This window comes from Meles meles, chromosome 1, assembly GCF_922984935.1.
Source record: "Meles meles chromosome 1, mMelMel3.1 paternal haplotype, whole genome shotgun sequence".
Classification (NCBI taxonomy): Eukaryota; Metazoa; Chordata; class Mammalia; order Carnivora; family Mustelidae; genus Meles; species Meles meles.
This window is the reverse complement of record NC_060066.1, coordinates 193,296,478-193,319,090: the sequence shown is the minus strand read 5'-3', so window position 1 is coordinate 193,319,090 and position 22,613 is coordinate 193,296,478. Positions and strand designations below refer to the sequence as shown.

The window sequence follows — 22,613 nt, the reverse complement described above, 5'->3', positions numbered from 1 at the left end:
ACACCAGGCGGTGGGATCGGCACAGGTGGTGCACAGTCGGGTGCACAGTGGCTCGGTGCGTGCCGAGCAAGCGCTGGCTGGCAGGGCTTGTCTTTTCTTCCAGATACCACACAATCCTCAGACACAAGCTCCTCCACACTGCCAGCTGCCTGCTCACTGCCTCTCTTTCCCTGGAGACCCCAGCCATGCCGCGCTGTGGTCTACTGACAAAGCCAACTGGCCCTTTGCCTCGGGACTGTGCAGGGAGATGCAGAGTCTTACCGGGGGCCCAGGGTGTCCGGGGGGGCCAGGCTGGCCTGGAAGGCCTAGAAGTCCCCTTTCTCCAGTAGCTCCCCGATCTCCTTTTAGGCCCTGGAGAGAAAGGGGGTGGATGGTAAGAGGGGACAGGAGAGGCAGCAGTGAACCCCACACAGCAGAAGCAAGTGCAACTGCGTGCCGGGGACCCCTGGGGTGGATGGCACTGTCCAAACCTGAAGCAGGGCCCTGTGATGGCCTCCAGCCCCTTCCAAAGGCCTTCACTATATGCCACTTGGGGAGACCCAGGGAAGGAGGGGGATGGACACAAACGCTTCTCACTGCTCCCTGCTGTGAAAGAAGCGCCAGCCAGACTCCCCGGAGGGAGAGACATGGGGATTAGGTCACTCACCATTGCAGAGATCCCAGCTGGGCCTGGCTGTCCTGGAGGCCCTGGTGGCCCCTAAAGAAAGATGAGGTCAGTGGGACAGAAAGAGTCTTGGGGAACAAGGCCCCCTGCAGGCAAGAGAGAAACCAACAGGGAAAACAGACCCTGAACTTCTGCAGCTCCATTCTCTTCCCTAAACCCTCCCCTTCCCTTCTGGTCTTGCACTTGAGCTTCTACCAAAGGATTTGTGCCAGAGTTGACACCTGGAGGTTCTTGCGCTCACAGGACCTGAGTGGACGATCTGGGAACACTGCCAGAGCCGAGGGCAGAGGGCAAAGGCCTGAAAGTTAACAATGTGGGCCTGGGGTGTTCTGAGGCCCCCCACTTCCTCCTGTTCTGTGGGAGAAGCAAAGAGCCGGAGCTGGAGGCTGCGTAGTAGGGCCTCAACCCCAACCCCAGAGACCAAACGGATAAGGCCGGCCATTGGACCCTGGGCCTCCCTGGGCTCCTGCTCTGTGGCCACTGGAGGGCAATGGGACTCAAGACGGGGTGGCGCTCCTACCCTGCTGGGCTGGGGTGGTGCCCGCATGCCCTCCCCATCTCTGAGTCACAGCTCAAATGCCAGCTCCCTGGTTGGAGCTATGCCTTCTCTGAAGCCCAGGACATGCAGGTCTCTCTCATGGCACATCTCTCCATGCTCCCAGATGGAAAATTCTGGAAGCATGGATGCCATTCTACTCATCTCTAGACCTCTGGGGCAGGAATGTTCAGCATTGGGACTGGCACAGAGCAGGGGCTGAGGCCAGACAGACAGAAGTGAGAGGGGGAACTTCGTGCCCCCTTTCCTCAGCCCCCAGTGAGTCTGAGAGGGGCTCACAATTCAGAGCATGCCCTTCCTGTCATCTGTGATGTGAGCGGGGACAAGGCAGGGACCTTGGGTCCCCAAGCCAGGGGCTCTGGATCCCTCGAGATCCATACACATGGTGATGAGGACCCTGGAGCTCCTCTTTCTGCTCATGAACTATTTTTAACATTTCCAGAAGCCTCTTGGAAACCGTATGTCTGCCACAACAGGCCTGCAGTCAAAAGCCGGAGTGTTTCCTTTGCTCAGGAACCCCATCAGCTCGGGGCTGTCACACTGATCAAAGGAGCCCATTGGCAGCCATCTATGTTACTGAGGAGCAAATTCCGACAGGAAACTCATTACTGCTTAATAACTGTCCTCTCCAAGTTGTCTTACCTCTGTAAGTGCACCACCCACGCACCCGGCCGCCCGCCCACACCAGGAGGAGTCATCCCTGCGCTCTGCTCCTTCCACTGCTCCCCGCCCCTCCCCCAGGCAGGGCAGCAGCAGGTCCTCTAAACACAGCCCCTCTGCCTGCAGCCACCCTCCACCTCCACCCTCTCCCTCAGGGCCACCCCAGCTTCCACCTGCGGCCCTCCCTACCCCCTAGCCCACCCCACCCCGAGGTCCCAGATCTGCAGCAGGTTCTCTGGAAGCACAGCCTTCCAAACTCCACTCCAGCCACGCAGAACTTGGGGCTCCCCCCACCACCCCAGGCCCCTCCCTGCCTCGGGCTCTTGGCGTCAATTGCTCCCCACCCCCACCCTCCCTTCCCCCCTGGATATTCTTCCCCCAGACTGCTAGACCGAGGGCTCCTTTTGTCTTTCAGGCCTCAGCTCAGATGCCACTAGGGCAGTAAAACTGCCTCCGAAGGCACCTCCCAGGCCCTGTCTGTGACATCACACCCCTGCCCAAGGCTGCTGTGCTAATCTGCTTGTTTGTCACGCCTGTGTGCAAGCTCTGGGAGCAGGGGACCTTGTCTCTCTCACTCACTGCCTTAGCCCCCTGCTTGGAGAGATGCCTGGCATGGAGCAGGTGCTCAATTATTGTTTGTTGAATAACCGAATGATCTTTGTTTGGTAAGCGAAATCCACTGTGCCCGGAAAATAAGAAAACGGCAAAGAGCTCAGGGGCCGCAGGACGAGGTGGGCGCAGAGCCCCTCACTGCACTACAGGGCTGCTCCTGGGGCAGTTCCTGCGGGCCATCACCCTCCCCCACCCCAACCCCAGCAGGGCAGCAGGGTCCTCACTCTCGCAAAGGTGGGGGCAAGAACGGCTTAACTCACGATATGGCCTGGGGGGCCGGGTCTTCCCTGAGGTCCCATGGCGCCAGGTTCACCCTGCAGGAGCCGGGGGGGGGGGGGGGGGTGGGGGGTGGGGGGGGTGGGGGGGTGGGGAGCAACACAGAAATGGACTCAACTCACACGGGGTCGTTAGGAGGGAGAAGCCTGAGCAGAGCCGGGGGAAGGCCAGCAGTGATGCTGAGATGCTGAGCTGAGTCTAGGCCCATGCAGTCTGGGATGGGGGCGGGGGGGGGGGGGGACGGGGGACCAGCCCCGCCCATGAGTATTGTTGGAGAGAGAAATCACAGCCCTCAGCCCCAGAAGGCCAGGCCCTGCTTTTTAGGTGAGTGACCCAATAGGGCTGCAGGGAGGAGGACACCGGTTGCAGGGGGGAGGAGGTGAGGAAGAAGAAGGTGAAGGTGTGCAGTTTGGGGCAAAACCTCCCCCAAAAGGCCCAGGAGAGAAGGCGGCCCCTCAGCCAGTGAGTGAGTGGGAGGCAGTGGCTGTGTCTGAAGGCGGCGTCTGCTTGTACCTCTGCTCCGGGCCGGCCACTGCTACCTGGGGGACCTGGCTTCCCACAGTCACCCTGGAAGAGAGAGGGCCGACTGGAGCTCCACATACCTCTATCTGGCTCCTCCAGCCCAAGCTGACCCCATCTCTGAAGAGCCCTGCCGTCTGCCCCGGCCTCTGATGCCTTTGGGTGGGTAGACGGCAAAGCCTGAGCGGCTCCGCCAGCGCCGGTGGTCTTGGGAGGCTTGGTTCCCGGGATGGCATCTCAGCTAAGGCTCAGGGGCCACGTGCACTCCTGGAGACTGCCATGTCTGCCTGGGGTCAGGCCTTGAGGAGAGCTGAGAAGACCTGCTTGGCAGAAGTCACCAGGCCCTTACCTTCGGTCCTGGGAGGCCAGGGTGTCCCGTTTTTCCCTTGAAGCCCTGGAAGAAAAAGCAAGAAGCTGCCACGGCCCTCGCCCCAAGCAGAGGCCACTTTCCTTGCCTCCTTCCTCAAGTTGAACAAATCAGACCCATCCAAAATCATAACACGGTCCTCGGAGGATCTGGCGTTGAGCTGCCCCACGCATGAGACAGAGCCCACACCAGGTAAGGACCTCCCAGCTCCCCACTCCTTCCTGCAGCTCAACTTACCGGGGGTCCCATGAGTCCAGGGGGGCCAGCAGGACCAGGGTCCCCCTAGGGAAGAGACCAGGGGCATTGAGACAGAATGCCCACTCATTCATCACTGTCTTCCCTCCCTCCAGCCCCCTCCCCAGCTCTCCCAGGATGGAGGGAATGTCATGGGAGTCAGAGAAAGAATCCAAGCCAAGCTCGGCCTCTGATTGGCTGTGGAGCCTGAGTGCATCCCAGCCCTCTCGGAACCTTGATTTTTCTTCTTTGGATACAGAAGGAGGTTGACCTCGATGCTCTGCCCTTGACCATGCCCCATCCGTTTCAGACTCCCCAGGAAAACCAGATCCAAGGAGCCAGGGCTGCTCAAGACCTTCTGCGCCTGCAGACCCCCAGTCTAGGATCTTTAGTCACCTGAGTTTCTGAATATAAACCCATTCCCTTGGCTGCCCCCCTTTGGTGAGACCCACCTCACACAACCTCGTTAAGCTACCAGGAGTACTGAGGAAACAACGAGCTCTGGTTCGATCAGAAAAGTGGAGTATAAGGGCACCTGGGTGGCTCAGTGTGTTAAGCCTCTGCCTTTGGCTCAGGTCATGATCTCAGGGTCCTGGGATCGAGCCCCACATTGGGCTCTCTGCTCAGCAGGGAGCCTGCTTCCCTCTCCCTCTCTGCCTGCCTCTCTGCCTACTGGTGATCTCTGTCTGTCAAATACATGAATAAAATCTTTAAAGAAAAAAAAGAAAGAAAAGTGGGGTGTTGTGAGAAGCAGGTGGAGGGAAAGCAGAGGGATGGGGGGATTTGGTTTCTTTCATCGAGGTTCCGCTGACTTTGGCTCCTGGAGGAGGAAGAAGGAAGGGAGTGCCCATCCTCTCACCCTCAAGCCAGGCTTGCCGTCCTTCCCATCCAAACCATCCAGGCCAGCAGGGCCCTAGAAACAGGAGAAGGGCATATGTGCATGTTTGTGCTGGAGCCCTAGGAGGCGAGAGACCTGAGCCAGCCCCTCCACCCTGTCCACTCCTCATCCAGCTGCCACCCCAATTAAACATACACGTGCACACATGTGCATGCACACACGCGCACACACGTACCAGTCATGCTAAGAGGACACACACTCACCTGAATCCCAGGAGGTCCTGGTGGCCCAGTGGGACCGGGCATGCCTGGTGCGCCTCGAATCCCTTCGCTGCCCTGGAAAGGAGCCGACCCCCGCAACAGAGTCAGCAGGGCCTTGCCCCACCTTGGGACGAGGCGCCAGGTGCGGGGTCCTGGTGACTACTGGGAGTCTGGGCAGCTGATTTCCAGTCCCGGTTCTGTCCTGGCTCCCTGAATATCTTGCCCACCACTCCCCCAAGAGGATCTGTCTTCGTCTGCAAAGCATCCCCCTTTCCGTACTGTTCTATGAGAAGAGGACACAGCCTATTCGGTCTAGCATCTTCTTCAGGGTTGACTCAGGGACTGGTGCAGGGGCTGCTCCCGTGATGAGTGCCAGCTGAAGGCATACGTTCTGTTCACTTCGGTCCCAACAAAGTGCCAAGCGTTATACAGCTGTTGATCCTTCCAGATGAAAAAAGTGTGGCCCCTGTCCTCAAGAAGCTCACAGTCCCGTTTGGGAGAGGGAGCGGCTCGCTCTGGTCAGGGCTCCGGGGAAGAGTCACAGGGAACTTCAGAGGAGGATCAAGATTTGGAAGTGGTCCCGTGTCTTGCCTAGCCAGGGTGTCGGGGGAGGCCATGGGAGGGGTGGGCTGGGAGGAAGGCTGGAGGAAGAGGGAGGACCCTGAACCCAGTGCTAGACTCTGTTTGACCAACCAGTGTGTCAGAGATCGGTGCCTGAAGTGGGAGCCCAGACAGTGGAACCCAAGACCCCTGCCCCTGCCTTAGCCAGAGCAGCTCCACTCATTTGTGTTTTAAACACTGAGGGTTCACGTGAGCTTCTGTGCGATGAAAGGGCGCAGGGGCGGCAAAACAAAGTCTGGAACCACTGTTACAGGCACTGCGGAGCCACCGACTGTCCAAGGCAGGGGAATGGTGAGAATCAATGCGTGAGCTAGAATGTTTACGGGGTTGGGGGGGCAGCTTCGGGTGCCAGGCTGCCGCGTACCCTAGTGCAAAGAGAATGGCACTGCCATGGAGCCATGGCTGTGGACCCAACCAAGGGGGAAATGATCCCCCCTAGAGACCCCTTCCATGGGGGGTGGGGAGGAGAGCCCCGGGGTGGCATTGCAATGCCACCAGCTACCAGGGGGGGTCAGCACAGCCCCAGAAAAATGTCCCACAGGGAGTCGAGACTAAGAAGAACCCCTGGCCAGAGGTTTGGGACTCTCAGCAGTGACCAGGCTGAGAGCAGGCAACACGGGGGAACAGAGCCAGCGCAGAGGGCTCTGGCGGGGCTGCCACCCGCGTCCTCCACAAAGAAGGGAAGGGCAGTGGCACCCACCACTGCCTCAACCATGGCTGATGAGTGCTGGCTCTGCGGAGGCAGGGAGGTGCCCAGGGGCTCTCCTGGGCTAGGAGGACGTCTCAGTTCTGTTGCTGTTTTGCTGTGTGCCTCTGCGATGCCCTCAGCCTCTCTGGGCGTCATTGCCTCACAGTGAAACGTCAGACCCAGGCGGCCCTTGTATAAGTCCCTTCTAGCTCTGACTGTCGTACTACGTGCGTTTTCTGAGGAAAGAGTCTCCACCCCAGGTTGCAGGCCTCCTGCCTCTCCCTTTGGGCCATGAGCCCCCCACCCCAAGCTTAGAAGTCAATTTGGGGCCTCATTATACTCCCCCCACCATCACATCTTGGGAGCCCAGAGGTTGGGCTGAGACAGAGATGTCAGCCCCCAGACCAAAGCCGAGCTAGTCTCCAACTATCAAGTCAAGGCTGGAGGCAGCCGATGTTGGGGGACTCCCCAGGCTGCCACTCCTTCCAACCCTTGTCACTAGCTCCCAGGCCGTGCCTGCCTTCTGTGGGTCCCGCGGGACTGTCTGCCCATGTTCTGTTCCTGCAGTTATCAGACCCGGAAGGTCTGACAGTACAGCCAGACGGGGGCTGGCTTCAGGGCTCCGGAACTCGGGGTTCGGGCTCCCAGTCTGGATGTGCTCCCCTCCTCCCCTCAGGAGATGAAGCCAGCCCAGGTGATGCAGTCACCTGCTCTCACACACCCCTCTGCCTCCTGCCCGCCCCCTGCTCCCAGCAGGCACCCTGGGCCCAGCCGCCGCTATGCTGGAGGTCTCCTTCCCCATCCCTGACATAACCGAGCCAGTCCTTGACTTTCCAAAGGCCCGACAGTCAGGGTGGGACGGGGTGTGGGACCTGCAGGGCTCAGATCCGTGGCTGTGGCCAACCTGGGGTCCTGCTCACCTTCTCCGCTTGGGGCCCAGGTGGGCCGGGTGCTCCAGCTTTGCCTGGGAATCCAGGGGGACCCTGTGTCAACAAAGGGGCAGGCGGGAATGAGAGAGGGGCTGGAGGGGGGACCTCCCCTTCCTTCTTCCTCCTGGGTCTGCTTCACTATGGATAATACGATGCATTCTGACATATTCGGACTTCCTAGAAACACCGCCTCAGAGCGTTACTGCTGGCTGGCCTGATGCTCGGAGGCCCACCCAGGAGGCTCTGCCCTCCAGGTCCTGGCTCCTAGAGTCAGGCCTGGCCACCCAGGCCGTTCCTCCCATGAATCTTCCCTACCTTCCCCGGGCCCATCCGAGCCCAGCCTGGCCTGGTCAGCAGCCCCCCCCCCCCGCCCCCCGCCGCCCCAATAAGATCACAGAGACAGGACTGGCTTTGTGACTCACCGGTGGCCCGGGAAAGCCTGGCTGGCCTTGAAATCCCTAGGAGAAGAAGCAAGGGACAGTTTGCAGTGCCGCCCACTCTCCCAGTCCTGGCAGCCCGAATGGAAAGAGTGACACCATGAGGCTGCCTCCAGCCATGGGGCCGTCCTCCACTCTGCCCAAGAGCAGCAGCAGGTGAAGCTCCAGTCTCGAGCTGGGAGGTGACAACTCAAGGACGGGTGAGGGCTGGAGGTTAGAGCCGGTCACCCCTCCACACGTGAGGGTGACCACCAGGGAGAAGACCCAGCCCCTTCCCTGTGCCAATCCCCCCAGGTCTCCCCCACGGTCAGGACTGCCAACCGGTCCTCTGGTCACTCACCTGGTCACCCTTCTCTCCCGAGTTCCCTTGGGGTCCTCTCTCTCCTCGGGGACCCTGTCACCAGAGACAACAAGGCAGCTGGAACCTAGTCATTCTTCCCTTAGACCCCAGGGCTGGACGGGGACCAGGAGTCCCCATGTCCACCGTCCCGTCTCCTCCTCTACTCACCGCTGGGCCTGGGGGACCTGGGAGGCCTTCAGATCCTGGTGGGCCCTGGGGACACGAAGGAGCAGAATCAGCCACTCAGACTGGGGGAGGTGGGAGATCAGGGCAGGCATCAGGGGCAGAAAGTAGATGGGGACGTGGTGGGAGACTAAGCCGGCAGGACTCCTCCCCCTGGTTTGCTCCAGCTTCCCTTCTCTTAGCCTGAACTATTGAACTAGCCTCTTAACTAGTCCTGCCACCTCCTGGTTCACTTCGGTCCAGCCCAGCAACTGGCTGCCCTCTCCTCTTCTCCAGCATAGCTCTGATTCTAATCCTCTCTTGCTCCATAGCCTTCCGTGTCTCCTCTCTGTCCAACTGAATGCGGTACACACTCTCCACCAGTGCTGGGTTTTGAGGCATCCTGTGATCTGGTACCATCCACCCTTTTCTGCTTTACCTCCCTCTCCCTGTCTTATCTTTTGCCTTGCTTGGTCAGACTGCTATTCTCTGAACATACTCTACATTCATACCCCTGGGCCTTTGCACGGCTGCCCCCTCTCCCTAGAATGCCTACCGTTCCCCCACCCTTTCTGGGGCTCTTAAAATCTTATTGAGGGATTCCGTTGGCTCCAATCTCTTCCTGAGGTGCCCCCACCCGTGGCCTCCCCCTTGGGGATTCCCCAGGATAGATAACCATGTGCCCTCCCCCATCCCTCACTCTATTCGGGGCTCAGGCCCAACAGCACCTCCTCAGAGAGGCCTCCCAATCCTCCGTCTAATAGCACCCTGTGCACCAGCCAGCCCCTTACCCTGCTCTCTTTCCTCCATTGCTTTCTCATCATTTATACGCATTGACTTATTCATCCTCCCTGGCTGGAATGTGAGCTCCTGAAGTCTAGGGTCACACAGGTGCCTGTTTTGTTCACTGTGGCACCCCCTGAGCAGCCTGGCACCCAGAAGGCCCCTGAGGAATGTCTGTTATTGGATCAATGCCCATGGGGTGCGCTACATCCCACCTGGGCCTCACTGACATGAGAGGGGAAGGTAAGGCTAGGGCTTGGCGGGTTGGTCACAGACGGACTCGGGTGCGAGTCCAGCCTCTGCCCTAACTCACTCGCCTTGCTGGGTGAGCCCCGTCACCTCCCAAGATTCGGGGAGAACCTCACTGATGTGATGTCCTCCCCTGAAAACAGCCCCTGCCCCTGCCCTCAGCCTGGAAGGGGGGCTCTGGGCTTGTGGGGTCACACCAGGTGCCATGCAGGGTCTGGGGTCCCTAGCCTGCCCTGCTGGCCCATCCGCCTTTGCAGGGGAGGAGGAGGCTCTCCTGCCTGCTGCCTCCAGGCCCCTTGCCCCTTGGCAGCCCTGGCCAGCCCATCTCCAAGAAACCTGCTGGGTCCTCCTTCTAGCCTCCCCTCCGCTTCCTGCTCAGCCTGCGCTGCAGCTGCAATGACTCAGGGGGCAGGGAAGCAGGGGGCAGGCAGGTCTCTCCCTTCATAGGCTGCTGGGAAGGTCCTGGTGGCCGTGGAGGCGGGGCAGGGACGGCGGAGGAGCAGCAGCAGGGATTCAGACTCACCGATTCTCCCTTCTCTCCTGGGGGCCCGACATAGCCCCGCTCCCCCTTGATGCCCTGACAAGCGAGGAGAGAGAGAGCTGAATTAGCCCCATGGCCCGCCTCATGGTGCTAATCCGAGGGGTGACGAGGGTAATCCGAGGATGACGGCTGGGGGAAAAAAGGGGGGCTGCTCCCCACCGGCTGCCATGGCCCCCTCCGGGGAACGTGGGGACACGCCCACCCAGCAGCCTCCAGCCCTGACTTGGGGGTAGGCTTCCCGGAGTCTCCCTGCCTCTCCTACCCACCCCTCCACCGACTCCAGGAGGCAGAGCTCCGTTCTGGGGTCTGGGTGCAGTGGCCACAGTCAACCTCCCAAGTGGAACGACAGGGCCATGCTGCCCTGCCACAGCAGCTTTGGGGAGCCCTGCACAGACAGACAGACGGACAGACGGCCTGGCAGAAGCACAGGCTGAAATGCTTGGAAGGGAGGGAGCCTCCTGGGGGATGCAGCAGCCTGGCCCTCTCCTCACCCCCCCCCCACCAGGCTCTGCTACCCCCAGAGCCAGCATCCCCTTACTCACGGGCAGTCCTGGGGGGCCCATGGCACCTGGGTAACCAGGTTGCCCTGGAGGACCCTACAAAGAAAGAGAGGTATTATGGACCAGCCCCCCAAACATTTCTGTTTTCCCCCTACCTTGGGCAAAAAGAGTAGCAGTAGCCAGGATGCCCGAGCTGCCAACTGCATCCCAGGACAGCTCATCCCAGGACAGCCCATCCCAGGACAGCCACCAGCTTGGGCCAGCTCCCAGAGGCCCAGGTTCCTCTGACAGAGACCACCACCATGAGCCTGGGGCTGGGTGACAAGTGCCAGCCCAGCCAGGTCCCTGGGAGCTGAGCCTGGGTGGGAGTCAGGCCCTTTGCTCCTTCCAGGGGGTCAGGGCTCACGGAGATGAGCCTCCTTTGATCCCAAGGGGGTGTGAAATCCCCGATCTGAGGGACCAGGGGCAGCAAATTGCAAAAGGAATCCCTTCCCATCTTCCACTCAGCAGCTATCCCTGGGCGCCCCACCCCTGCCTCCCCAGGACACCTCATCCATCGCCTTCCCCTGCTGGCCCTCTCTTACCGGTTCCCCCTTCTCTCCTGCCGGGCCCCTGAGGCCTCGTTCTCCTTGAAGACCCTTGGAGAAAAAAATCATGAGAACCTGCAGGGGAGGGCTGTCCCCACCCAGCCCCCAGCTCCTTTTGCCTGCCCTGTAGCCTTCTGTCCCCTGTTCAAGCAGAGTTGGGCATTGCTGATTGCCCCCCACTTAGGGTCCCCAGCAAGATGACCATGGGTTATACCCCAGAAGGGTAACTGTGAGAGGTTTAGAGTCCCACCTCAGGGCACCTCTCGAGAGCATACCCTCAAGACAGGTAACTATGAAGATATGTCCCCCTCCAGGTAGGGGACTCTCAGAGGGTGCCTCTCAGGTGGGTGACGGTCACTGGTATGCCCTACTTTGGTAAGTGGTAGGGCTGTACCTTCAGGAGTCTGACACGTATGTGCTCCCCTGGGGACAACTGTGAAGAGCGGAATCCCTACAATGATGTTCCTCCACCAAAATGTGTCGCTGGAGAGCCAACACTTACCTGTACCACCACCCCCCCAATCCTAGCCCCAAACCACCTCCTTTTAGGGATGCAGGGAAGAGACTCGGGCAGGCCCCCGGAGCAGACTGCTCCCTCCGGAGCCGTCCCTGTCACTTTGTGGGGTGAAAAGGGAGAGGACTTTCAATCGAAGCCAGAACCCCCCATCCCGAAGTCCTCACCCTGACCCTCATGGATTTGCACAGCATTTAGGGGCTGGGTCTGCCCCTTCTCCCTTGTGCCCTCGAGAGACGGTGCCCAAACCTTTCCACAACACAAGACAGATGGCTAGACGGACAGATGGCCCCTTCACCCAAGCAAGCAGAAACAGACAAGGTCCGGCCAGGATGAGGACGTGGGGACAGATGGAGCTGCGACAAGGAGGGGCCCTGCTCCCCGAGCCTCCATCGCCAGGCCTGAGAGGAGCGGAACCAGGCCCCAGGAACACCAAATCTGACCAACGAGGTTAGTTTCCGTGACCCGGGAGGGAGCAACAGTGAGGACAGGGATGATTTAAACACACTTGTGACGACGACGACGAAGGCAGAGCAATTAACGACACCTGGCGGAGGAAGCAGGCCACGGCGCCCGGCACCCAGGCGCCGGGCCCCGTGACACCCAGGAACCCCGCTCCCCACTGGCTGGCATCATACACCCAGCCTCGGGGCAGCAGACGAGGCCCGGAGCTGAGGAAGAGGAGAGGCGGAGGAGGAAGCTGCGGGGTTCCTCTAGGACGATGGGAAAGGAGCGAGCGTGGCTACCTTCGGATCCCTGGGGTGCCTCGGGACGGCCCTGCCAAGCACTGGGGCAGCAACCTGTGCCAGCCCGCAATGTGGGGCCCTGAAGCTTTGGCATCTCTGCCGGGCTCTGTGCCAGGTGCCTGGCAGGGCCCCAAGAACTACTTCCAGCAAATCTTCAGTCAACAGCCAAGGTGGGAGAAGCAGGAGGCAGAAGTGAGAAGGGAGGAACCAAGAGGCCCCTGGAGGCATCAGCTTCAAATAAGAAGGTAAAACAGCTCCAAGGTGGGGGGAGGGAGTGTGGGGGGGGTGGGTAGTGGGTGAGGTTTGGCAGGGAGTGACGTGGCATTGGGGGAGAGAGAAAGGAGCTCGTAGGTGGGGTGGGGAGAGAGAAGATGAAAGAAGCAGGAGCAGAGGGAGAAGGGAAAAGGGAAAGAAGTCAGAGACTTGGGAAGATGTCCAAGCCGCTGGAGCCACAGGGAACCCGTGTCGTTATGTGCCTGCAGGGGGACAAAGACAAACATGGGGTGGGGGCGAGGGCTCCACAAGGAGGGAGACAAGCAAATGCCACAGAGACCTGGCTGGTTGGGGGGGAGGGGAGGTCAAGCAATGCTAGGTTCTTACAGGCAATCCGGGGGAGCCAACAGCACCAGGAAAACCTGGGGGGCCCTGGTGGGAGAAACAGGCAGGTCACAACTCATAGGCATAGTAACCCTGGGCATCGTCTGGGGCAGAGGGTCAGGGGGTGAGGAGGTCACAGGAATATTTCCAAGGCGGCTGGAAAAGAGACTCATTGAAGACACCTGACCCTCCCCCTTGGCTCCGGGAAGAATGGCTCCGCCATCAGCGGAGATGAGAAACAGCCCCCAGAGTCAAGGGTCCTGACCGAGTCCTCCCGAGTCCAGCTGGACGCCCTTGCTCAGGCGCCAGCCCATCGTGCCTGCCACCCGACCTCCAGATGCCTCCAGCTGGGTGGCTCCCTGCTTCTAAGGTGGCTCCCACCAGCCACCTCTTCTCCAAGGAAAGCATTTTCGGTTCTTCCACTCTTTCCTGGTCACTTCTAGTTTCCCGCCATAACAAGGCCACGAAGGACTACAGGGCAGGCATCCCTGGCCTGGTCTTTGTAGACGCATCCCAGAGCGACTACAGAGCGACGCAGGGCTGTTCCATCCTAACCCCTGGCCCCCGTACGACTGGTGGCATGAAGGCATGAAGAGATCTGGTCGGGGTGCCGCACACATTCCTGGCAGCTGGGACCAGGAGCCAGAAGCGCAGGCCCTCCCGCTGGGGGATCCTGGGTCCCCTGTGCAGGACACCATAGGGCTGGAGATGGGGAGACCAGGGTGTGCCCTGGAGGGCCTCCCTGAAGCAGGACCCCCAACAGAGCAGGATGGAGCAGACCAGTACCAAGGGCTTGGGTGGGGTAGTGGGAGTCCACGGTCCCCACAGATGCTCTGATGAGGGACAGGGGCAGGCAGTAGGATTTCCCTCCTTCTGCCCTGTCCAGCTTCCCGGATACAAGGCAGCAGAATGGAGTCTGGGCATTATGACCCTTTCAAGAGCTTCTCAAGTGGGCCAGGAAAGCACAGATACTTACAATAGGGCCTGGAGGACCCGGGGAGCCCCTCATGCCAGGCGGACCCTGCAGAGGGAAACGGAGGAAGCAGCTCAGGCTCCACAGAGCCCCAGGGTCTCTGCGGCCTTCCTCCCAGCTCACCGCCGCCAGCGCCCACAGAGGGCAGTGGATGGCAAAGCAGGGCCATTTTAGCTGATGTTAAACCTTTCGTTCAGTTCATTCAATCATCCAACAAACATTTATTGAGCAGCTATTATGCCCCAGGCACTAGTCCAGGTGCTGGGGACAGAGCCATAAACCAAACATAAAAATCCCTGCTGTGGGGGCGCCTGAGTGGCTCAGTGGGTTAAAGCCTCTGCCTTCGGCTCAGGTCATGATCCCAGGGTCCTGGGATAGAGCCGCGCATCGGGCTCTCTGTTCAGCAGGGAACCTGCTTCTCCCCTTCTCTCTCTCTGCCTGCCTCTCTGCCTATTTGTGATCTCTGTCTGTCAAGTAAATAAATAAAATCTTTTAAAAAAAATCTCTGCCGTGTGGACTGATGCTCTAGGGGAGAGGGGGGCAGTAACAAACACCCAGGCAGGCATGTGGTACCCAGTAGAGTCATGTGGAATGTTCTTCGATGACTGAAATACACGGTCTTCTGAGGGGCACATGTGCACTGCGTGGAGGGGACCAGGGGTTCTAAGGGTGGTGTTGGGGGAGGTCAGTTTCCGAGAAGTCAGGGAAGGTCTCCCTGAGAAGGTGATCTCTGAGCAAAGGGTGGACGGGGGGGGGTGGGGGGGGAGGAGGAAACGAGACCTGGAGAAGAGCTGCGGGCACAGGGAGCAGCTTGTGGGGCAGGAGGGCGTCCCCCTTGCTGAGAGCAGCCTGGGTATCAGCAGAGTGAGGGACGTCGAGCCATGAGAGGCGCCAGGTGACCTGAGACTTAGAGGCCCCCGAAGGGCTCTCAAGAGACAGGGAGCCCCCAGAGGGCCCAGGAGGACGTTTGGCAGGAACGAAACTGCCCCTGGGGAAATGAGTGCCTCTTGCGTGGAGACGGCAGCCCCCTTGGTGCCCTGCCCAGAAGAGGCCTGGGACTGGTCTTACCTCTTCTCCTCTCTGGCCGGGCAGTCCTGGAGGACCGGGCAGCCCAGGGCTCCCAGCACAGTCTAGATCCCCCTCACCGTTGTCTCCCTGGAGTGGGACGGGGAGGGTGAGCTGAGCAGCCGGGGCCCTCCCTGTGGGGCCCAGGGCACAGGCGAGAAGGACCAGGCACGGGTCCACTCACCCGGGCCTCCTCAGCTCTTGGGCGTTCCCGCTCTGCAAAGCACTGGAGGGGACAACAGGAGGCCCTCCGTCAGGTGAGGCAGCCAAGCACTCTCCCCCCCCCCCCCAGCAGGCCACCCCACAGCCCAGCCTCCTACCCGGGCACAGCTGTCCAGGCCTGGCACGCCGGGGATACCTTGGTCTCCCTTCTCTCCTTTTTCTAGGAGTGCCACGGGGCGGGCTGTTTGCCCCTGGGCACAGTCCCCGCAGATACTCTGACCAGAGAGAGGAGAGGGCAGCGGGGCATGGGTCCCAGAAGGCCAGGGCAGGCCAAATGGGGGAACCCCACCCTGAACTCAGCCAGGGCACCCTGTCTGCCTACATTCTCTCTCTCTCCCCATCCACATCCCTGCGGCAGCTTTGCTCCATCCTCAGGGGACCCGATCCCAACACTGGCTTTGAGTTGCCTCCAGGAAGCAGCTCTGTGGGGCCAAGCCAAAGCCACTTTCCAGACAGGCGTGTGGGAGGAGGCGGAGGGACCCGCGGAGGGACCATCTGTCCCGGCTGTTCCTGCAACCGGCCCCCGCTGTGAGGACACGCCACCAGGATTCGGGCTGGGAAGGCCGGCTCCCGCACACCCGCTTCTCTGCCCAAGGGAGCAAGGGGGCAGCCGCAGGCCGAGCCAGGCCTTTTGCAGACACCCTCTGGGATGGGGCTTGCCCTCCTGTCCCAGCAGCTGCTGTCACGGGCTCCTCAGTTTGCCTATCCATGGCAGGGTGTCCCTGGGTCCCCGGATAGGAGTTCCCACTCCATGTTCACTGCTCATTGCCCAGCCTGGGGATAATGGTTGGCATGGGCTCAGCACCCAAGATGCTGGCCACTGTAAGAGACATTTGCCCGTGATCGTATTCACTCCCGACAGTGCAATGAGGCGGGTAATCTTGTAATCGTTCTGGAGATGAGAAAGCCGAGGCTCGGAGACACAGTGCGACTCATCTCTGGTAAGTGGGGGCCCATGCTGGACCCTGCTCTGCTGAGGCCAGAGCTGGCACTCGATCCGCAGGCCCAGGCTTCCTCTGGGGTGCCATCTGACCCCTCGCCCAGACCAAGCTCCGTTCCAGTTTGGGGTCCTCCACAAGGCCATTCAGATGACATGGGACACAGAAACGTGCCAAATCCTGCATTTGGGGTCATGCGATCCCATGCCTGGGGGCAGGACTTGGGGGACCCCCGGCTTGCCAGGAGCCTCAGGGAGAAGAATTTGGGGTTTCCTTGCCACACTTCACGTGATCCAACCTGTAGCTGCTGTCAGGAGGTGAACCCGACTACAAGCTTCTTCTGGAGGGTCCAGGGAGGGCACAGGGAAGGCAGTGCCCATGCTCTGGCCTGACCAGGACCCACGGGGGAAGTGGGAGGTCCAGGGCACTGGCCAGCTGGTACTAGAAGGGGGTGGCCGGGACAGGGGGCCTCTGGAGGGACCCCAGAGGATGCTGAGCTGGAGGAGAGGATGATCCAGGTCTTGTCTCCAGAGGTGACGGAGCAAGGGAAGCCCATGTCACCCCTGGTGCTCACGTTGGGAGACCAGACCAGGCCAGAGCCCTCAGGGTGGTCTTGACGCCATTGGCAGCGCTTGCACAGGCCGACCCCACGAGGACTTCAGATCCTCTCTCCTGTACCACTAGAACTGCTCCTGAAATCCTGTTTCCTCCCTGGATTCTTTCTGGATGGTCCTCTGGTCAATCTGTCCTTCTTTCAGACTCCCAAACCAGTCCCGTCCACATCTCCCTGCTGGGTGACCCCACAACTCTACTCTGGCCCTCCTGCCCTGCTCTAGAAGCTGCTGGACCCCGCCTTGGTGGGACCAGGGTGGTACAGGGCCTCATTGGTGGCTACTGTGGGCAGGCTTTGGGGCAGGAACTGCCCAAAACATCCACCATGGGGTTACCTTGGCAGGACTCCTCCAAACACTCAAATCAGCAAGGAAGACTGAGGCACTGTTACGTGCCAGGCACCGTGCTAGGCTCTCTGAGACAGCTGCTTGGAGAAGGGACATTCCCCCTGCTCTCCCTGCGTGATGCTGAACACTTCCTGCAACGATCCCCTTAGGAGATCACTCTGCCCATTCCTCCTCCTCCCCTCTTACCCTCTTACCTTAAGGAGGTGCTGTTCAATTGGTAAGGAGCCCTGCAGGAGATAAGACAGGAGGGCTCAGGCAGGTGAGCTGGAAAGGGGACGGAGACTTTCGGGATCAGGTGGGGGCTCGGGAAGACACACGCCACCCTGGCTTCTCCCTGCCTCGCAGGAGGGAGGGACGAGGGCCGGCGCTGCAGCTAAGGGGGCTGGCATGGCCAGCTCCATCCTGGGAAGGGCAGGGAGGGAGCTGCACGGGGACCCTGACTGGTACCTACCAGCTCCGCAGTTAGCCCGGGCTGTCCAGGCAAACCGGTGTTTCCAGGCACTCCCTGCGGCCAAGAAGAGACACGAGTGAGTGGACTCCTCTTGAGCCTGAAGGCTGCCCTGCTTCATGCCCACCAGCCCCCTGCCCCTTCCCTTCCTGCAGCTCTGAGAGCCCGGCAGATGCAAGGCTGGCATTCATGCTTAGCTCAGAATCTCCAGACCGTTTGTGGAGAACGTGGAGGAGGCCCAGAAGGGGGACCCCCAGGAGCAGTCCAATGGGAAGTTTTTCCTATATGTTAGAGGAATGTCAGAAACCAGGCAAAGAGGCTTCCACATAATAACTACATTCCTTTCTGTGCTGTGTCCATTTCCTATCTGATCTCGCTGAATCAGAGAGCTCTTGGTGAGCTCGGCAGTATCACACCCAACTTAAAGCCGGAACAAAGAATTCTGAGAGGGGGCGCCTGGGGGGTTCAGTCGTTAAGCATCTGCCTTTGGCTCAGGTCATGATCCCAGTGTCCTGGGATTGAGCCCAACATCAGGCTCCATGCACAGCCGGAAGTCTGCTTCCCCCTCCCTCTGCCAGCCGCTCTGCCTACTTGGGCTCTCTCTCTCTCCGTCAAATAAATAAAGAAAATCTTAAAAAGAAGAAGAAGACGGTGAAGAAAAATTCTGAGAAGCTAAGTAACTTGCCCGAGGTCACAAGATGAGCAAAGGGCAGGGGTGAGATTCAGAGTCAGGACCACTGGCTCCAAACCCTCTCTTAATCAGGATTCCAGCAACTTCCTCAAAAGACATTCCCCACAACACTCGTGTACGCAGCCAGGTGGAGGCTTGGGGGCCAGACCTAGGCAGGTGCGAACCCCGGCTACCTGGGTAACCCTCCAGGAGCTTACTTGGGGGAAAAAAATCTCTGTGCCTCAGTTTCCTTATCTGAAACAGCGATCCTCTACATGGAGGCATAAAGGAGAGCATGGCGGTGATGAGGAGCTCTGGTGACTTGCCACCCAGACTCCCTGTCATCCCTGCAGGCTCACGGTGCATATTTGCATATTAAATACCCCCTGTGGGGGACCAGGAGTGTGTTCCCTTCTCAATGACACAGAGGAAGCTTGCATTAAAGACGCTAGAGGGAACGCACCGCTGCACACCCTGCACTTCCTTGGCCCCTTCTGAGATCTGGCCTCCCTTCAAGTCCCAGCTCCCAGCCATGGAACACGGCCACCTTCCCACCCCCCCACCCCCCCACCCCCGAGCCCTCCCCGTTCCAGGCCAGGCTCTACCAAGGCCCAGGGCAGCCTCCCTCCCGCAAGCTCCTGTGCCAGTCCTTCTGCGGCCCGAGTGCGTTCACGGAGTAATGTGCTCAGGACAGTGCCCGGTGCCTGGAAAACACCTTGAACCTGGTCGTTATCCTTATGCACCTAAATGATGCCCCCACCCTGCTCTACTTGCCAATGTTGGTGTGTGTGACTTCACACCTGCTACTTGGTGATTTTCTTTCCCCGCCTTCTTGGAACTAAAGGTCCCACCTGTTGTTCTGCTCTGGAAGCCAAGAGCTACCCACTCAGTGGCTGCTAACTGTATAGCCTCAGGCACGTGGCTCGACCTCCCTGCCTCAGTTTCCCCTTCTGGGGCATGGATGGAGGATGACAGGAGATTTCATTCCTTAGGCAAATAAACGCTGTCTCTCTCTGGGCCCGTTTCTGAGCCTGAAGACAGGGGGAGCTGCCAGGCCCTCCCTTCCTTGGAAAGACTGCAGGGCCGACCTGGCGAGGAAGAGCTCTATCTTGCCTGATACGGGGCAGGTGCCCATTAGTGGCAGCCTTGGCTTGGTCTCCCGCACTGGCACCGGGCGAGGACTCCGGTGCCTGGGACCAGACTCTGCAGTCACTCTTTTCTGCCTTGTTCCCTCAGCATGTCTTGGCAGGGTTCACACTCCATCAGCGTGTTAATGGGTCACTTTGAAATGACTCTCATGCTTCCCCAAGCAAACTGCAAGACCCCCGGCAGACAGATTCCTGCTTCCTGGTGGTGCAGCAGGAGGCGGGGACACTTGGTAAATGTGCAGTTGGCCCGTGGGGGAACGGAGAGTTGGCTCTCGTTCCGAGCTCTTGATGAGACACAGAGAATTGGATCCCGGCAGAGACTCCCATCAGCCGTGGGGACTCACCAGAACAGATTCTCACCCCGGGGTGGCAGCGGGGGAAATGTGGCAAATCTCCGGGGCGGGGGGAAGGGGGGAGTAGTTTGTGAAAAGCTCCCATGGGATTCTGCTCTGCTTCTTCGGGCGCTGGGAGCCAGACATGCAGAAGCCACTGTCTGTCCCTCCTGGGACCTTCAGAGAATGGCGCCTGGCATGCAAGCCGCTGGGGAGCTGTCCCGAAGGGCAGCGGCAGGGAAGAGAAAATGCTGGGCGCTGGGGAAGCCCAGTCCAGCGCTGCCAATTCTGAGCCGGATGACCTCAGACAAGATACTTCACCCCTCGGAGACCGTTCGCCCAGCTGAGACTTAGGGAGAATGCCATCTGCCTGCCGGAGTTGACGTGAGACTCCAGCGAATGAGAGAACGGATATAAAATAATCACAGGCACCGGCCTAATGTCAGCTAATGCCATCTAACGGTTTACCATGTGCCAGGCGTGGTTCTACGCATCTCGCATGCATTAACTTGTTTAAAATTCACAAAAGCCCCATGAGGTCCGTGCTGTAATGATCTCCACTTAACAGATGAAGGAACTGAGACACAGAGAGGGTCGGTAACTTGCCGGGCAGCGCACCGCTAGCACCTGGCGGGGCTGGGATTCAAAGTCAGGCTGACGGACAGGCTCTGGAGTGCGCTCTCTCAGCAGAATGCCGCACGGATCTCCACTCCCACTGCTCTCCCCTCACTGTCTGCGGCCTCCCTGCTATTCCCCCAACTGTCAGGCACAGTCCCGCCCCCGAACCTTTGCACCTGCCGCGCTTTCGCTGTCAGGAATGCTCTCCCTCATGGGTTTACTCACTCATTTCCCCTAAGTCTGGATTCTTTCCAACACTCTTCTCCAACATCTTCCTTGCCCTCCTCCCACTTTCTGACCCCACGCCCTAATTCATCTTCCTCCCTCCCTCCTCGCGTGAATGAACGTGGCACACTGCTCCAAACCAGGGGCACGCCAGGCCGGTGTAAGGGACTGTTTGATCCAGATCGTGGGTTCCTAACAGCTGACTGAGGCCTGAGCTTGGCCTGGGGGTCAGTAGGGTGCCCAGGCGAGCACATAGCAGGGCGTTCCTCAAGAAAGGGCTGAGACTGTCCCTAGCCTGCCCTAAAGGATCAGTGGGCGCCCCCCATGCTGCTCTGGGGAGCAGGGACCCCCGTGAGGATGGCACACATAAGTATTGAGTGAAGGCCAGCAAAGAGCCCCAGCACGGCCACCCTGGCTCCCAGACTCCCATTCTCTTCTCCCCCTTTACCTGTAGCCCGGGCATTCCAGGAGGGCCAGGTGGTCCGGGAACCCCTGGGGGACCCTGAGGGAGAGGAGAAGTCATCAGACCTCAGAGAAAGTTCTGCCCCACCGCTGGGGGTGTCAGCATCAGGGTGGGCAAGCCACGGGGCGCTGGCGGACAAATGGAGAGACAGAGGAGACAAGCGACACACACCTGCGGGCCCGGCTGCCAGGAGCTGCCCATCCAAAGTCCCGGAGCACCCTGGGTGGGAGTGGGGGTCGCAAAAGAAGGGAGAGGTTATAGGCAACGTCCACACCAAGCGCAGGGCTGCGTGGGGAGGCAGCTGGCTGGGGCGCAAAGCCCTGCGGGGGGGGGGCCCTCGCACGTTGAGCCAACACAGGAAGCCAGGCCTCTCCCCCAGCTGGGGGGGGAGGGCTCTCAGCGCCACTCACCGGCATGCCAGAGAAGATGGGGTCCCCTCGAGAGGGGCAGGAACACTCCCCAGGTTCGCCCTGAAAAGACAAGAGCTTTTGTCGGTGGGGGTGGGGTGAGGATAGAGGACCTTCTGGAAACCAGGATCTAGGAGGCAGCAGGGGCTCTAGGATGGAGAGGCCAGGGTTTAAATCCACGATCTGCCTCTTGACGACTGTGCCCTTAGGCAACCTCTTCAACCTCTCGAATCTCAGTCACCTTATTTGTAAAACGAGGGTGATCGCACCAAATGCACAGACGGTCAGGAGGATGGCAGGGATGGACGTACACGGAGCTCCTGCCATATGGGGAGGCCGAGGCCCCCGGCCAGTTTGCATTCAGCATCTGCCGTTACGCAGGTGTTCTGCCTCTGGGACACCGTGGCTTGGCCGTTGCCCTCCCACTCCCCTCCGCCTGGCCCCAGCCCCCGCTTCTCTGCCCTCTCACCGCTGATTCTCCCCAGCTTAGCGCCTGCCCTGGCCTGTGACTCAGGCCCCATCTGCCAGTGCAGCTGCCCCCATGGGGCCTTTAGAGCTCTCTGGGTCTCCTAGGATCCTGATTGTGCCCTGGGCCAGCAACCAAGTGAAGTGAGAAGTGTTTGGGGCCCTGGCTTCCTAGAACCAGGGAGCTGGCAGTAGCAAGGGGACCAGGACGACTCCTCAGCTTCTGTCCTCCAGTCTAGAGCTACCACCATGTGTAAAGGTTCCTTTGAGGGCCAGGCTCCAGGGGTGGTTAATTTCCCCATAGTATTGACCACAGGGCCTTGGGACTCACCTTCTCTCCCTGAGGTCCCTTTTCACCCTGAAGGGAAGAAACACAGGGAGGTGAGCAGGGAGGGGTATGAAGGCACAATGCCACAGCTTCCTGCCGTTCTGAGACTCTACACTCACCGGCATCCCTCTGGCTCCAGGAAGTCCAGTTTGTCCTTGCTGCCCATCTGGGCCCTGAGGGGAGAGAGCCCAGGGTCAGCGGCGAGCCTGGATGGCAGCCAAGCCGCGTGGTCCACCCACAGGGCAGATAGGACTAGCAGAAGCCTGTGTCCTAGTGCCCCTGTCTTCGAGGAGGGGACTCTGGCACAGGAGACAAGGAGTGAAGGAAGCAGGAAGACTGGCATTTCCTGACTGCCTTCTGGGTGTCAGACCCTGGCCAAGCGCCCATCAGATGACGCTGAGTGGGACCAACCCCCAACCCCAGCCCTGTAGGATGGCATGGTTCTGTCTGACTGGTGAGGGAACTCAGGCTTAAAGAAATTTTGCAAGAGACCCCCCCCCCCCCCCGCACGACTGCACCCTGCTCCAGGCAGAGGCCCCTGCCCTCTCCCTGTCCCTCCCTTTCATGCTTGACACTCATTCTGTCACAAAGGTTATCTCCGAGGACTTAGCAGGAGGTAGAAATTCCTGTTCTTATTTTATCACCAAGGATTTGGAGACTCTGAAAGGCTGT

The 22,613-nt window shown here is 59.9% G+C and overlaps 1 protein-coding gene across 3 annotated transcripts in view; it reads right to left on the bottom strand.

Moving 5' to 3' along the window:
- The window catches only part of COL16A1 (collagen type XVI alpha 1 chain), a 50,323-nt gene that overhangs the window by 6,272 nt on the left and 21,438 nt on the right, over positions 1 to 22,613 (bottom strand). Inside the window, exons 39-65 of one of the 3 annotated variants that reach the window (XR_006820672.1) lie at positions 22,061 to 22,114; positions 21,945 to 21,971; positions 21,152 to 21,211; positions 20,913 to 20,960; positions 20,727 to 20,780; positions 17,289 to 17,342; positions 17,032 to 17,064; positions 15,039 to 15,155; positions 14,903 to 14,944; positions 14,722 to 14,808; positions 13,657 to 13,701; positions 12,684 to 12,728; positions 10,821 to 10,874; positions 10,279 to 10,332; positions 9,719 to 9,772; positions 8,170 to 8,214; positions 8,002 to 8,055; positions 7,647 to 7,682; positions 7,216 to 7,278; positions 4,990 to 5,061; positions 4,748 to 4,801; positions 3,892 to 3,936; positions 3,637 to 3,681; positions 3,282 to 3,335; positions 2,753 to 2,806; positions 647 to 750; positions 262 to 351 (exon numbers count right to left, since the gene is read on the bottom strand). Coding sequence is in view for 2 of the 3 variants with exons in the window: in XM_046021725.1 (XP_045877681.1) it covers positions 262 to 351; positions 647 to 697; positions 2,753 to 2,806; positions 3,282 to 3,335; positions 3,637 to 3,681; positions 3,892 to 3,936; positions 4,748 to 4,801; positions 4,990 to 5,061; positions 7,216 to 7,278; positions 7,647 to 7,682; positions 8,002 to 8,055; positions 8,170 to 8,214; positions 9,719 to 9,772; positions 10,279 to 10,332; positions 10,821 to 10,874; positions 12,684 to 12,728; positions 13,657 to 13,701; positions 14,722 to 14,808; positions 14,903 to 14,944; positions 15,039 to 15,155; positions 17,032 to 17,064; positions 17,289 to 17,342; positions 20,727 to 20,780; positions 20,913 to 20,960; positions 21,152 to 21,211; positions 21,945 to 21,971; positions 22,061 to 22,114 (1,491 nt within the window). In the remaining variant the exon portion in view is untranslated. The remainder of the gene's footprint in view (positions 1 to 261; positions 352 to 646; positions 751 to 2,752; positions 2,807 to 3,281; positions 3,336 to 3,636; positions 3,682 to 3,891; positions 3,937 to 4,747; positions 4,802 to 4,989; positions 5,062 to 7,215; positions 7,279 to 7,646; positions 7,683 to 8,001; positions 8,056 to 8,169; positions 8,215 to 9,718; positions 9,773 to 10,278; positions 10,333 to 10,820; positions 10,875 to 12,683; positions 12,729 to 13,656; positions 13,702 to 14,721; positions 14,809 to 14,902; positions 14,945 to 15,038; positions 15,156 to 17,031; positions 17,065 to 17,288; positions 17,343 to 20,726; positions 20,781 to 20,912; positions 20,961 to 21,151; positions 21,212 to 21,944; positions 21,972 to 22,060; positions 22,115 to 22,613) is intronic. The other 2 variants (XM_046021725.1, XM_046021734.1) reach the window with 2 other exon arrangements.